Raw genomic sequence first — 15046 nt, 5'->3', positions numbered from 1 at the left:
CTTTCACAACAACTACCAGTCTCTGTCAAGTCTGTGTCATCTTCACCAGACCAGCTATATGAAAGATCTCCGTTCAACATCCTGGTGGCTCACAAGTTGGCTTTGGCTACCAATGACATCCACTCCTTTTTGGAGCAGATGATTTGTATGACTAATGCCCTTCAAATAGACATAGTCCATCATGAATTTGATCCCTTGGACCCCTTCTATGAACGGATTCAATTCAAGGTCCCTATTCCTGCATCCTTCCTTCCATGTCGCAAATTGTGAAGTGTTTTTAACCTGCACCAGTCACCAAGCCACCAACATCTGTCGCATTACACCGTCCAATTCCGCTTGGCTTTTTGAATATTCAAAGCCAAATTCACCAGACGTGGAAGCCTCCCAACTGAAGCTAACCCCTCAAACCTCCTCGAGTCCAATGGACAAGGAAAGCCAAAAATAAGATGGACTGGCAAAAAGTTGTACTCTGTGGCCCCTTTGGAGCTCCAGGTAGCCAATTATTTGGTCTGTATGGGACCTTAGCAACAGCACCTATGGGAAAGAGTCCTTCCCCTGTTTGATATGCTCCCTGATGAGGAGAAATGTTTGGCCCAGGCTCTTCAAACAGAGGCCAGCTCTCTTGGAGCCCAACAAATCAGTTCTGCTTGCCACTTAGCTGACTGTGCGGTGAAGGTACTGTTGGGATCAGTAGCCCTTCAGTGCCATGCAGGATCAGTAGCCCTTCAATGCCATGCCTAGCTGCAAGCTTCTGACCTTTCCCAACAAGCCAGAGTTGTAATTGAGGACATGCCCTTTGATGATTCAGGCCTCTTTAACAAAGAGATGGATGAGAAGCTGGACTTCAAACATAAAAAGAAGACCTCTGCAAAAAAATAGGGCATGTCCTCCTCTTCATGTTTTACTCCTTGCTGGAGGCATGGATGGCAATGTTCTCCCTACAGCCAGCCTTGAGCTTTCAGTCCATCAGCTTCAAGAAGACAGAGGTTCTCTTTCCATTCTTCCTCCTCCTTGTGGTGCTCCATATCATGATATCATGGAGCTGAACAGAAGTCCCTTGTCTTCACTTTCTGAAGATCATCTGTCTTAAAACAGCAGATGCACCGGAGTAGTAGTGTCCTGGATCTCATATCTAAGGAATGGCATAATTGATGGTGTGCTTAACACCAGGTTCAGGAGAAATGTGGAAGCACACAGTTCCTCTTGTCTGTCTGTGTTTCCTGATAAATAGTTCTTCAGAGCAACCAAAGATCTTAGTCCTAAAATATAACTAGAAACCAGACTCTTAATGGGCCAATATATGTAGGCTGTAGCCAGGCAACTGCAGAATGACTCTTCTAATGTGAGACCATTCTATTTTTCTGTGGAAGCCTGTGGAATTTCTGTTGACATAAGAGGTATGAAGAGTGGTTATGAAAAAGTGGGACTTTTTTTTCCAGCTGGGACTTTCTCAGCCTGGCATGTGTGTATGTCTTCCTCACTACTGATTTGATTCCACCAAGCCTTTTATTAATATAGCCTCTTTGAGGTTTTAGCTGGTTTTCTTGGGCTAGTGTTGTTCATAATTATTATTTTGTAGCTGTTTCATTGCAAAATGACTTAGCTGCTACTGTGTAGTATGGTAGGTTTGGGCAGTACTAAGTACTGTATTTACAAAATAATATTCTTTCTCTTTTTGGCAGAGTTCATGTGTTCCAGTTTACTGCAAATACCAATTCCATAATATGCCTCCCCATCAAACACAGGGTCGAGATCATGGAACTGATGTTTTCTTTAAGGATATGAATGTGATTCTTTTAGGAACTTTAAAACCTGGAGAACTGAATGAATATCTAAGAGGACCACCCCTGGAAATTGAAGTTCATGACCGAGACAAGAAAATGGAAGCTATCAGGACAAAGCCTTCGTTATTTGGCGAGGAGCCAGGAGACAGCAAACTAAGTAATTTGAATAACATCACTTCTAGATCTATGCTCCAGAATCCTATTTCAGAGGAAGTTTGGCATCCTTATGGCATAGCAAAAATCAGCCTGGTTGACTTACTGCTAGGTGAGAAGACCTTGAATTTCACTGCACCCATTCAGAACTGCTCAGTTCAAGATACAAGTGTCTGTCAGGGAGAAAATATTGCTGATAGGGGAGCAGATGGCTCTCAAGTTGTCCAGCTACCAATGGGGCATTACGTGACTGCAGAGTCACATCTTAAAGTGAGAGTTGAAATAACTGTACCATTACATCCCAAGGAGGAATTAGAGGACTCTGAAGCTGCACATTGTCCATATGGCTGTATCATCTATATTTTTGACTATAAAAATACATCACTTTTAAATTATTTGTTGCAAGAGATTACAAAAATTAATGCAGAGGCTCTCCATCTTGATTCTTACCCTTTACCTACAATGCAAAAATCTCTCAATACTTTACAACTAAATCGCAAGCTTCCTTTTGAAGACATTTCTCCACTGGATGTTATTACTGGATTTCACATACTAGATGGAGCTATTCATCTGCTTATTTTGGAAGGCTTTAAGAACAAAGGACTTAAGAAGTTGTGGAATAAAAAAATAGATAGGTAATCAAAACCATTTTACTAATAAACATATTTTCTTCTATAGTGACCTTTAACAAAGGTAAACTATTGAGACCTCATATTTTAACATACTAGCCAAGATTCTGTAGCAGAGGCATAAATATAATTTTGTGACTATGCCCTGTCTCCTGATTTGATCCTCGAAACCCACCTTAAAATCCCACTGCCTTCACCAAGGGATGGAGTTCTACTGTGCTGGCAGGTGGGGTGCTGAAGGAAAACTCCAACAATGAGCTGCAGTGCAAGGATCAGAAACAGATTGCAATGTCCTGTTGCAGCTCCTTGGCACACTGGACCTTGCTGGTAGGAGGGGGCTGGATGTATCACTTTTCAGCACCCTGCTCACAGTGCCACAAAGCATTATCCCTTGCTGGCTGAATTTAAAGGTAGGCATGATGCCCCCATCTCTAACTGACTCAATAGCCAGACTTCATGGATGAACCATAAAGGATTAATTGAGAAGCTCAGCACAGTAAACAAGTGTTTGTCAGAATTAACTAAAAACCAGTCATAGGCTTATAACCCTCCTCTACCCCTAGCCCTCCCTTGCTCTGCATTCTGTTCCTAGATAAACAACCTTGAGTCTCTAGGAACATCCAGTGTCTTCTTTTTCCCTCCACCAGCCTCACTTCTCATTCTCAACAGCTAGCTCTCAACAATGAATTCTCTAGCTATAACATCATTCTCCTACAACTTCATATTACCTAACTTCAACAAATTCATGGCAGGGGAACATTAAGGGGACCCTGACACTGGGGACATTTACCATAGTACTACACTTATAAATGTGAACAGGAAACAGTTACAAGGTTGTATGTATAACATATGACATCATAACTGACTGACAGGATACCAACCATTGTAGATAGGTGGATATATGCTATAGTGTATATATTTATCTCTTTTTATTTATTTATTTCTATAGGTAGATATCATATCAAATATAGATATAGATATAGCTATCTACTATCTGTATGCAAAGGGACCTTGCACCACCTTTGAGAGTAAATGAAAGACAGAACTTGGTGGCATGAGCTTTCGTGGAGTTGGCCCTACTTCCTCAGATGCATTGTTCATTTGTTTTAGAGGAATATCAGTTTGATTTCTCTGGTGTATACTAAAGCACCTCTTTTTCCCCTGCAATGGATTCTCATATAGCAGAAAATTAAGATCGATCAATCTCTTAAATTATTAAATCTGTCACATGGTAGAGCTTTTGTCGGGCCATACTACTTCAAAAGGTAACTGGGGGCGGGAGGGGGGGTTCTTGTTCGAATGCCTCCTTGATTGATTGGCTGATTGTAAGTATTTGTGCATGCAAAATGAATATATTGGAGAGGAAATGAGCCTAGAATCTTTTTTAAAAATACCTGGTACTCCCACTCTGCAATAATCACTAACCCTCCTTAGAGCAAATCCCTATCATGTAGCAAGGTGTTTATGTGGTGGAGTAGGAGGTGGTCTTTCAGGACCCATGCATGAAGATGAAACACCTAAGGATGCTAGGTGCTGGATGCTGCCAGAATTGAGGTCTGGTCAGCCAATATGGGGCAAAAATTGGAGTTTATGCTGTATTTTAATTAAATATCAATGAAATATTAAGTATAGGGAAATAATGAGAGTCTGACACAGCCTTCCTTAGTACATAATCGTTATCATTTTGTGCTGTTAGCCATGCTCTCTTGGTTTCAACATGGTATTGATCTTGAATTTGGTGTTCAACTTCATTTTGGGAGCAAATATAGATGCTATTTATGGAAAAATTAAATTTTGGACTATGGCTTCCAAAATTGCTGGCAAGCATATGACAATTCATTAAAGGGTTTTCAAACAATTGGAGAGTTGAGATGTTGGCAGTGGTAGTGGACAGACATTAATGCTTTCCTCCCAGGGCAAGCCTGATCAAGATCCTGTTACTACTTTCTATGGGCTTTATCACACAGGAGAAATCGGGGTGTGTGTGTGTGTGTGTGTTAACAAGGCATTTTCCTGGGACAGTTGTGCGATCATGACAAACATTTTCCCATGACGTCGCAAACAGAGACGATGTATTTTTATTTTATTTTATTTTTAAATTATCTTGCGAATTATTTGTTGCTGGAGCATTCCTGGTTCTTCCTGGAATAAGCCCTCTCTAAGCATGATGTATGGAAAAATCTTTGCCATGATCACGTGACTGTCCCAGGAAAATGCCTTGTTAAACCCCTGATTATCCCCTGTGTGATAAAGTGGAAGAACATTTCCCATTTGCCCCAATAAAATCTTTTCTTCCCATGCAGATATGACATGTGGGGGGAAAAGGTTAAAAACAAAAACATGACACCACACTATTCGCCAGCGTTCCCAATCAGATTTTGCCCTCGGGCTTTGACACTTAATTTTTAAAAGTCATTTTAAAAACATAATTAACATCTGATGTTCTTGAACCTTTATAAGCTTTTATTATCAGTTTGATAAAATGTCCTGTTTGTAAACAAATGTCTTGAAACAACGGGTTTCTGTTCTGTTCATTTTACTATTATAAACCAGTATTTTTCAGTAATTCTTTTGTTATTTTTCTCTCACTTCAGTAATCTTCCCTAAGCTAAACCACCCTGGCGTTCAGAAGATAATAGAAAGAAGTCATGAAGGACTTTAATTTCATGCTTCCATGCTAACACTCTAATGTACCAATGTCGCAAAGACAGTCTTAGCTTCTGCACCTTTTTAAAAGAGAGTTGTTTTGACAGAATACAGGATGAAGGGGAAATTTTAAAGGCCAAGGCTGAATATGGGTGATAGCTTTTCAGAGACTTGCAAGCAATATTGTAAAGGATGTCATTTCCAATGGTCTGTATGGTAATTTTCCCCCTTCTATGCTTGCTGTTTCAAGTAGATTTTGCACTTTCCTCCTTGGTATTAAGTTTGTTGTTATGATGTGTCTTCACATTAATTCCAGCTTATGGCCACCCTGTTCTCTAGGCCATTCTGAACAAAATTTATTTGGGGGAGTTTGGGCATTGCCTTACAGTCTTCCTGTAAGACTGAGAGAGGGTGACTTGCCAAAGGGCACTCAGTGGATTTCCAGGGCTAAGCAGGGATTCAAACCCAAGTCTCCTAGAGTCATAGTCCAACACTCAAAAAATCATGCTGGAATTATTTCTGGAAGTTTCTCAGCATCATGATTAGTGCACAGGACAACTTGGTGGGACTGTTACAGGCATCACTGGACAGTATATATGATGCATACCATAGTTTTCCCTCCTCCGTAGCTTTTAAAATTATTTTTAAAATATGTAGTCAGGCATTTTCTCCTTTCTTGAGAAGTGGAACCACTGTTCCTTCAGAAATGAAATTAGCTAAATAGAAGCTGTCTACAGTATGATATATTACTACAATAAAATCTGCAACTATAGTTTTAAAACTGTTAGGACTTCGGAAAATGGAGAGCACCCAGAGATGACACTTCTGGGTGTGGGAAGGCAGTATATATACATCACCATACTAATGTTAGGACAAACTAGTGCTGCTGTAATAGTAAAGAAAAAGACATCCCCCCCTTTTAACCCAAAATAATAATTATAGTCCAAATATGTGTTGAAGTGAACCAGCTTTTTCTGCCAATCCATTTGAGAATCTAAGGATTTGTTTTACTCTTTTTCCTTACCTACAAAGTAAATCCAGGTAATTTACAGTTATGAGTGTGATCATCTGTTTAAGATTTTGGATTATTTGCATTTAGATTTAGTTATCTCCTGGGCAGTTTATTTATGTCCACTGCTTGCAATGGGCCTACTCTAATTATGACTAAATACTGAGCTGACATGATAGTCTGTCTTGTACTTTCTTCATATCTGTCTATTGTATTTACTACTGGTTGGTCTGCCAGTGTATATGGGAATACAATTTCATGAAACCTCACTTTTTCTGAATTGTACCATGCTGGAATCTGCTATTTAGATCTTTCCCAATTTTTTCAAACAATAATGACTGAGAGTCTACATTGAGGAGGTGGAGTGTAATTTAATGTTTATGGATTTATGTAGCTGTTGGGCAAAGGTGTCTGGTTAGTGAATTGCAGTGTTACAAAACTGAATGCACAGTCAAATCTGTGTGCATAAATTGCAGGGATCATTTGTAGGCACATGGGCAATGGCACATTGTGTACAACTCCATTTCTGCAATCTTGAAATAAGTGTGGATGTTCTTCATCAGACAAGTATGTTCCCACCTCTGTAGGGGAACTTGCACATGTGTAAGACACCAACAGGATGAAAGGACGATTGCACAAGGAATGACAAACACACTCATTTTCCATTAAAATCAATGGTGATGAAATAGACTATTGTGAGACTGGTAGGTTTTACCCTAGTGTATCATAATGACATTATTATGCCAAGGCTGAAAGCACCATTCTTGGAAGAATACTCAGTACACTCCAGCACTTAATTGTGAATTGATTATACTACTATCTTAAAACAGCACCTATTGACGTAAGTGTCCAAATCAATGGCACAAATAATTTGAAAAGCATCTTTAAAATATATGTTGGAAATCCCACTATAAGAGACATATCTCTTTGATGCAGCAGGAATGCTTCTTTAACGTTATTTCCTACAAAGCAGGCATTAAGATAATGAGACAGCTTTTTGTACTGGAATCAATCACTGTGAGTGACTGAATCTGTGGATAAAGAATCCATGGATACAGAGGGCCAACTACTTTTTAAAATGGCATGGAAAAAAGAAAAAAGAGCTGACCATGCAGAGAGTGAGGAGTAGAGATGGAGGGGGGGGGGGAGGACCCTCAGCCATTTGGTTCCCAGCCAGGGCTCTGTCTCCTGTGCCCAATTGGCAAGGAAAGTATTCCGAGGGTGATGCTGACACTGCAAAGGAGGTGCATCCATTTCTTTGAAACAGACAATCATATAGTCATAGAACCATAGAGTTGGAAGAGACTTGCAGCCTGGGGCAGCATCGGGATCACAGCCACCGTAATGCAGCAGGGATGGGCACTGCTCAGTGGGCAGTGAGAGTGACTTGCCCACAGCATCAACCCCTGGTGACACCTGGTGCGGTCCATATCCACCCACCCATTGGGCTAAACTGAGATCATCTGACCACCAGTTCAATTTCTTATAACCAGAGGCAGCAAATTGTTTCTCAGATGTACCAGTTTTGCTATGAAGCAGGTATACACTTTAAAGAACTTTTATTACATGTCTTTGAATAGCCTATTTTTTAGTCTTAATTAGAGTAGACCCACTGAATTCAAGGGGATTTACCTATATGTGACATTGAAAATTCAACAGTTGATTCAGGGAGGTCTACTTAAATTGGGACTACTGTTCAGCCAAGAGTGCACAAAACAAATAACTGAATCTTACTTTTTAAGGAAAAATGTGAATTTCACTTTGTGTACAACTCAATTTCTGCAATCTTGAAATAAGTGTGGATGAATAATAAGTGTAGTTGAATATTATGTTGAATGAAGGGCTTGAGTGTATAAGAATATATTATCAGATGCATTAATTGTTGGCCATGTGGTGCTTGCTTCTCTTTATTTTGTAGGAGGTTTGCCTGGATTTAAAAATACCTCTATTAGAAAGCTTAAAAGGGAAGAAAATATACACAAGTTCAAAAACAGAAGATTACAGAATATGTGGTTAATCACACAGTCCTATTTCTTGTATGTTACAGATTGCAAGAATCTAAAACTGGAAGATTACAAATATTTTATAACTCACAGCTGTCTTTTCATCAGCGGCTGTATGCAGATCTTGAAGCTATTGTGTTTCATATTCGCCTCTGCAAGCCACTCACTAGTATCATGAAGCAGCCTTTGCTGTATATCAGGGATATGGTTCCTCAGCCATGTTTTGAAGCTTTGGTCAGGTTAGTGTGTTTTTGGACTTCTAACATACTGTTTGAAGGTCTCTTTCTCCCTATATGTATGTATATATCTCTATTAGTTTTCACTGGAGGAAATGTTTGTATCATTTTTGAAATTCTCAGTAAAGGGTGATATCTGATATCACAACTGAAATAATATGTAGGGGGGATCTTTGTAGATTTTCATTATCAGCACATTGCTTTAATAATGGAATCCAGTTCAATCAAGACCCTTTGATTTTACAACATTCAGAACAGATTGTGAACCCAATACGAGGTTGCTTCTCAGCTGTACCATTCTTTATTTTGTCTGGTTGGCGCCGCAGGCTGTTCACTTACAGCCAGTCCAATACAACTGTCCACAATTTAGTCAGTGGCTGAGGACTTTCACAGACTCCTTGGAATTAGTTGGAAAAGTGGAATAAAATTATATTATCATTCTTGTAACAAGACCCAGCTCCCAAGCTCTGGGTGCCCTTTCTAAGTGGCTTTATGCAAACCTATAAAACCATAGGTCCACAAACTAAAATCCATGAGGCTATTCCCCTAATACCACCTTCTGGAAACATTCAAATAGGATTAGTGTCACCATTTCAATCAAATAGTCCGGAAGATTATCACTGATGGTACTGAAAGCAGCTGAGAGGACCAGTGGAACCGACAGGGACATATTTCCCTTGTCCAGTTCCCAGTGTAGATCATAGACAAGACTATAGACTAGATGGGGGATATGAGGGCATTGTTGCCATATTTTTGTGCCTTCCTAGGCTGTTTTTGGAGGGACCTTTTTAAACAACAGGAAATGAGCGGAAGTCATGTCCTGGTTTTTTTAACAGGCCTTTTCTGACCCTAAATTGGCCTAAGGGAATCCCAAAATGTAGTGAAATGTTCCCCATACGCCTAGAAGGCAATTTGGGGGCAAAATAGAATTTGAAAAATATTGCAAAATGAAAATTCACTCCTGGAGATCTCAGGAGGTCTCTAAACATGATGGAAATGGGCTCCAGACTCCTAGAGGGCATTTTAAGCTATTTTTGGAATTTTTAAAAAATTGCCTAATGAGTGTGCATGCGTCTATAAATATTTTAAAAACTCAAAATGCTGCTTATCATATATTGTAATACTGAAAAAGGTATGCTATGAAAATGTCTGATTTTCCAGTTTGCAAACCTGGATTAGGTTTACTCTAATAAATTTATGTACTAGTGGCACCCTAGTGAATAAAAAGATCAGTTGTTATGCCTCAGCCAGGCCCCTGTAAATGTACTGTTAGTTTATTGTCCACAGCTTGCCTATGTGTTAAGCTGCTTGGGGAACCCATTTCCTATGTCAGCTCCACAAACTGAAATTTAGGAACGTTACCAGAGCCAGAAAGTTATGTAATTCTTTTAGGGTTTGGAAGGCATACACTGTCTTAATAGGTATGCTATAGTCAGTCCTCCTTAACCACAGATTCTTTATCCAACCATCCACAACTTTTGAAATATTTTTTAAAAATGAATTCCTAAAAGAAAAACTTGATTTTGCCATTTTATATGACAGACATTCTACTACCTCATTGTATTTAATGGGACTTGAGCATCCACTGATTTTGTTGTCCATGGGGAATCCTGGAACCAAGAAGCCCCATTGAACACCAAGGGCCAACTGCATACCGAAAGACATCATTCATTATTTGTGTCATTTCTATATAGTGTGAAGCATTGGGACAGATTCTCACAATTTGGGGAAAATGTCTCAAAAACTAAATTAGTAGGTTTGTCACCAAAAGCCTAGGTGCAATAAAGTTGAAACACAGTTCTGCTGGGCCATAAGGAACTTTTGACCTTGGGCAGTTTGTTAAGGCACATGAGTGATTAGTGATGTTAAGGAATGAAGCTGAATTTCTCTACTATATAAGTATATCTTTAGTATATGTAGTCAGGTACTGCTTAAAATTGTTTATTTACTTTTTCACAACTTGTCATAGCTGAGCAACAGTGTGAATACATGCAGATATGGAAGATTGGCCTTCCAAATTTTATGACATATGAGTGCTGTCAGGGTGCAGTTGACCACATCTTTTGAATGGAGGATGAAGCCATTACAGATGCTGTATTCCTTAGGACAAGATGTTTCTTTTTCTTTTCTTCAAAATAAAAATCTAAAATATAAGTAACAACATATATACAACAAACATAAAATAGCAAAATACATACCAGGACAAGATGTTTCTGAGGTCCCAGGGAAATGGTACAATAGCAACAGTGCTGCTTTCTCTGCTTTCCAGATTCAGGTTGAGTATCCAAAATCCAAAGTACTCCAAAACCCCAAAACTCTTTGAGCATAGTACCTGTTTGTTCTGTATTTGCCAGGCTGGAGGGAGATGCAGGTGGAGAGAAATGCAAGGATCTGTGAAATGGCAGGAATCCATGCTTCCCATCCTTTCACAGATCCTCATTCTCTCTTCAGCCTCATTAGTCTCATTGCTGCTGTTGTCTGCCTTCAAGTTGTTTTTGACTTATGGTGACCCTATCATGGGGTTTTCTTGATAATATTTGATCAGAGCTTTGGCATTGCCTTTCCCTGAGGCTGAGAGCATGTGACTTGGCCAAGGTCACCTAGTGGGTTTCATGGTCAAGCAAGGAATTGAACTCTGGTCTCCAGAGTTGCAGTCCAACACTCAAACCACCATGGCTCTCTCAGTAGTCTCAATACACATACACACACAGAGAGGGGGGGGGGGGGTACAGGTCGAGTCTTCTTTATCCAGAATTTTGAAAAATTCCAAAATCCAAAATTGTCCACATGGGTGGTTGAGATAGTGACACATTTGCTTTCTGATTGGTCAGTGTACACAAACTTTGTTCCATGCACAAAAGTATTTAAAATATTATATATACAATTACTTTAAGGCTATGTGTATAATGTATATATGAGACATAAATGAATGTCATGTTTAAATTTGAGTCCCATCTCCAAGATATCTCATTATGTATATGCAAATATTTCAAAATCAAAAAAGGCAAAATGCAGAACACTTTGGGTCCCAAGCATTTTAGATAAGACTCAACCAGTATTCCAAAATTTGAAATAATCCAAAATACGGAACACTTCTGGTCCCAAGAATTTTGGGTAAGGGAGACTCAAGCTGTAATAGTTTCAAATGACAATGATAGCTCCAAATGACAAGATTCTTTGATCTTTTCTGGGCTATAAAGTTGGCAATTTAAGAAGAGTAAGACCTTTCTGCCTTTCTATTTACCCTCTGGGAGTATTGGTCATTGATGAATTATTAGCATGTGGTGCTGAATAGATAGTTCTATCCATTTTTATATTAGTCCAAAATAAAATATTGTATTTTTGTGAAAATGCATATCCAAAATGTTAACTTCTCCTATTTGATGTTTTTATTCTACAGGCTTGATTACATCTGCCAAGTTACAAAGTTAAGGGATGTGATCCATCACAATCTTTTGCCTTCCGCAGAAATGATTACAATGCTGAGCCAAGAGTTTGGCATTCCATTGAGTACAGATGACCTATTTATTGAGAAGCCCCCAAAGATCTTAGACAAATTTAATATTCCAGTCAAGTGTTTGCACAGGAGGCGAGGTATGCGTTGCCATTTGGATAACCATAATGAAGAGTACATAATGAAAAAAAAGGAAATGGAAAATCTGACTCCACAAGACTATATCCAGGTGAGTTTGCTGCAAGAGGGAAAGATTGAGATCATCCCAATATACATATCGTAGGGAAATGTGCTACTGCAGCCTGTGTGTGGAGGGTTGTTAACCTGAATATCAGCATACCTCACCTATGAAAATGTATGCAGCTGAATGTGTCTTTTTTTTCTTTTGATTTGCCTTATAATTTTGATAGAGTCTAAAGTCACCAGATCCCATCTGATCTTGGAAGCTAAGCAAAGTCAGTCCTGCTTAGTACTTGGATGGAAGAAGACTAACAAAAATTAGATGCTGTAGGATGTATTTCAGGGAAAGGAATTGGCAAAACCTTGTGAGCATTGCGATAAAGTGACACGTTTAGTTTTAACAAAAGCTCCAACAGCCTTCCTCCTGCCTTTGTCCCCCAATGACCATTGTTAAAACTGAACGTGTCACTTTATTGCAATGCTCACAAGGTTTTGAATTTGACACGCAGCCAGCTTATATAGATCTGTCTCTGGACTCTCCACTCCAAATATGCATCTGAGAAAGTAGGTTCCAGCCTATAAAAGCTTATGCTACCAACCTCTCTCAAAGGTGCTGCAAGATCCCATTGCATACTGGTTTTCCAGATGAACACAGTCATGTCTCTGAAGAGCGTCCCTATTGTATGTGAATTGTCAGAAAATATATGTACAATCCTCAGGTTTACTAAGATGTTCATGCTATTGAATTCGGTAGCATTTTATTCTATGTAAATATAGCCAGAACCACATGCATTTTTGTTTGTACGAAAGAGATAAACCTGTTCCCAAACCTGCAGGTTCTCAGAGTTTCTTGGTTTTGTTTCTGTATGATGATGGTAAACCTTAAAGGTTAATAAAAACCTGGTTCAGATGGGGCAGTGAACCTGGATTCTGTGATCTCTGAGGCTCAGACACTAGCTAGGCAGGTAGAACTATAGGAAAGGCTCCAAAAAAACTGCATTTAGTGTTCCTTAAACTTCCTAAAAGTTCCAGCCACTTCTAACATATCGTAATTGCTTAAAGGATCTTTGCTGCTAAGGAGTGTGGGAAGGGGAGGTAAATGTTATTTCAACAGAAAAATAGTTGGCAATTGGTAAACTACAGGACAAGCTAAAACATTTGGTCTTTGGCCCATTAGCACCAACTAATTTTCATCCACATTTCTACTGTCCAGTTACCTAATCAGGGGACATTAAGAGTTATGTCATGTTAATATCTTGGGTGATGATTTTAAAAAGATGTGGAAAGTGAAGACTTGGCTTTGCCTCACTGTTTTAGAGATTATTCTGGATCTGCCTTACCTGGCAGTCTGGTTACTGATTTTTTCCATAGTAATGGCCTTGTGTTAATTTTCAGAACTGTATTATTTTATCTAATAAGAGTTATATAGGACCAAAATATTTTCATGTGTTAATGTTTCTTCCAGTCTAATATTGAGAACTTGAACCTGCTCAGCAAGATGGTGAAAAAGGAAGTCCCTAGAACCATCAGAGCCTTTCCTTCTGATGGCAAGTCCATCTTTAACTACAGTTGCCAGACCTTGAATTCTGCAGAAATCGCTAAGAGGCTACTTCGACAGGAGATGGCACAGGTGAGAGAACAGACATATACCATGCTTTCTTTAAATTTTATTGCATCCCCTCCATAAGAAATATGTTAATCAAACAAATTAAAACATAAATAAATGAAAAAGTCTGGAAGATGCAGTGTATGCATGATAATCAAAACTGAACATTACTACCAGTCAGGATAGATCTGGTTCAAATATGTTGGGTAGAAAATAAAGTCCTCCCCCACCTCAAAAAGCATATTGAAATAAAGATGAGACAATTGTGTTTGTTCACTTGATTCCTGTACTTGTTTTATGGATTAGGGTGTTATATTTATATAACACCCAGAAATGTATTTCAGTGGATTAAGAAGAGGTAGCTCTCATTGTATGGAATTTATGAAGCTCTCCTTAAGCTGTGAGATTTCTAATTGACAGTTCAATATGACCCAAGCAGAGCATTCCCAGTGTTTCTAAATGATTTTTGTGTGTGAATAATACACTTGCAGTTATAAATTTGTAATCATAGAATCATAGAATTGTAGAGTTGGAAGAGACCACAAGGCCATCCAGTCCAACCCCCAGCCATGCAGGAAGTCTCAATCAAAGCATCCCCAACAGATGGCCATCCAGCCTCTGCTTAAAGACCTCCAAGGAAGAAGACTCCACCACTCTCTGAGGGAGTGTGTTCCACTGTCGAACAGCCCTTACTGTCAGGAAGTTCCTCCTAATGTTGAGTTGGAATCTTTTTTGCTGTAGCTTGCATCCATTGTTCTGGCTCCTGTTCTCTGGAACAGCAGAAAATAAGCTTTTTCCATCCTCAATATGATATCCTTTCAAATATTTAAACAGGGCTATCATATCACCTCTTAACCTTCTCTTCTCCAGGTTAAACATCCCCAGTTCCCTAAGTTGTTCCTCAAAGATCATGGTTTCTGGATCCTTCACCATTTTAGTCGCCCTCCTTTGGACACACTCCGGTTTCTCAATGTCCTTTTTGAATTGTGGTGCCCAGAAATGGACACAGTATTCCAGGTGGGGCCTGACCAAAGCAGAATACGGTGGCACTATTACTTCTCTTGATCTAGACACTATACAGTCAGCCCTTCTTATATACGGACTTTTTATACACAGATTCAAGCATCCATGATTTGAAAATGTTCAAAAAAAGTATAAATTTCAAGTATCAAACCTTGATTTTTCCATTTTGTATAAGGAACACCATTTTGCTGTCCCATTGTATTTAATGGGACTTGAGCATACATGGATTTTGTTATTCATGGGGGATCATGGAACCAAACCCCAGCATATAACAAGCGTCCACTGTACTTTTATTGATGCAGCCTAAAATTGCATTGGCATTT

General features: G+C 39.1%; 1 protein-coding gene across 1 annotated transcript in view; it reads left to right on the top strand.

Moving 5' to 3' along the window:
• Positions 1-15046, top strand: part of CFAP92 (cilia and flagella associated protein 92 (putative)) — a 60150-nt gene that overhangs the window by 35689 nt on the left and 9415 nt on the right. Inside the window, exons 10-13 of the mRNA XM_089523165.1 lie at positions 1683-2572; positions 8269-8463; positions 11861-12143; positions 13560-13724. Of these exons, the coding sequence (XP_089379291.1) occupies positions 1683-2572; positions 8269-8463; positions 11861-12143; positions 13560-13724 (1533 nt within the window). The remainder of the gene's footprint in view (positions 1-1682; positions 2573-8268; positions 8464-11860; positions 12144-13559; positions 13725-15046) is intronic.

Source organism: Sceloporus occidentalis, unplaced genomic scaffold (genome assembly GCF_023333645.1).
Source record: "Sceloporus occidentalis isolate IW3139 unplaced genomic scaffold, rSceOcc1.0.p SCAF_1, whole genome shotgun sequence".
Taxonomy (NCBI): Eukaryota; Metazoa; Chordata; class Lepidosauria; order Squamata; family Phrynosomatidae; genus Sceloporus; species Sceloporus occidentalis.
Note: the sequence above shows the minus strand (reverse complement) of the source record. Positions and strands in the feature narration are given on the sequence as shown.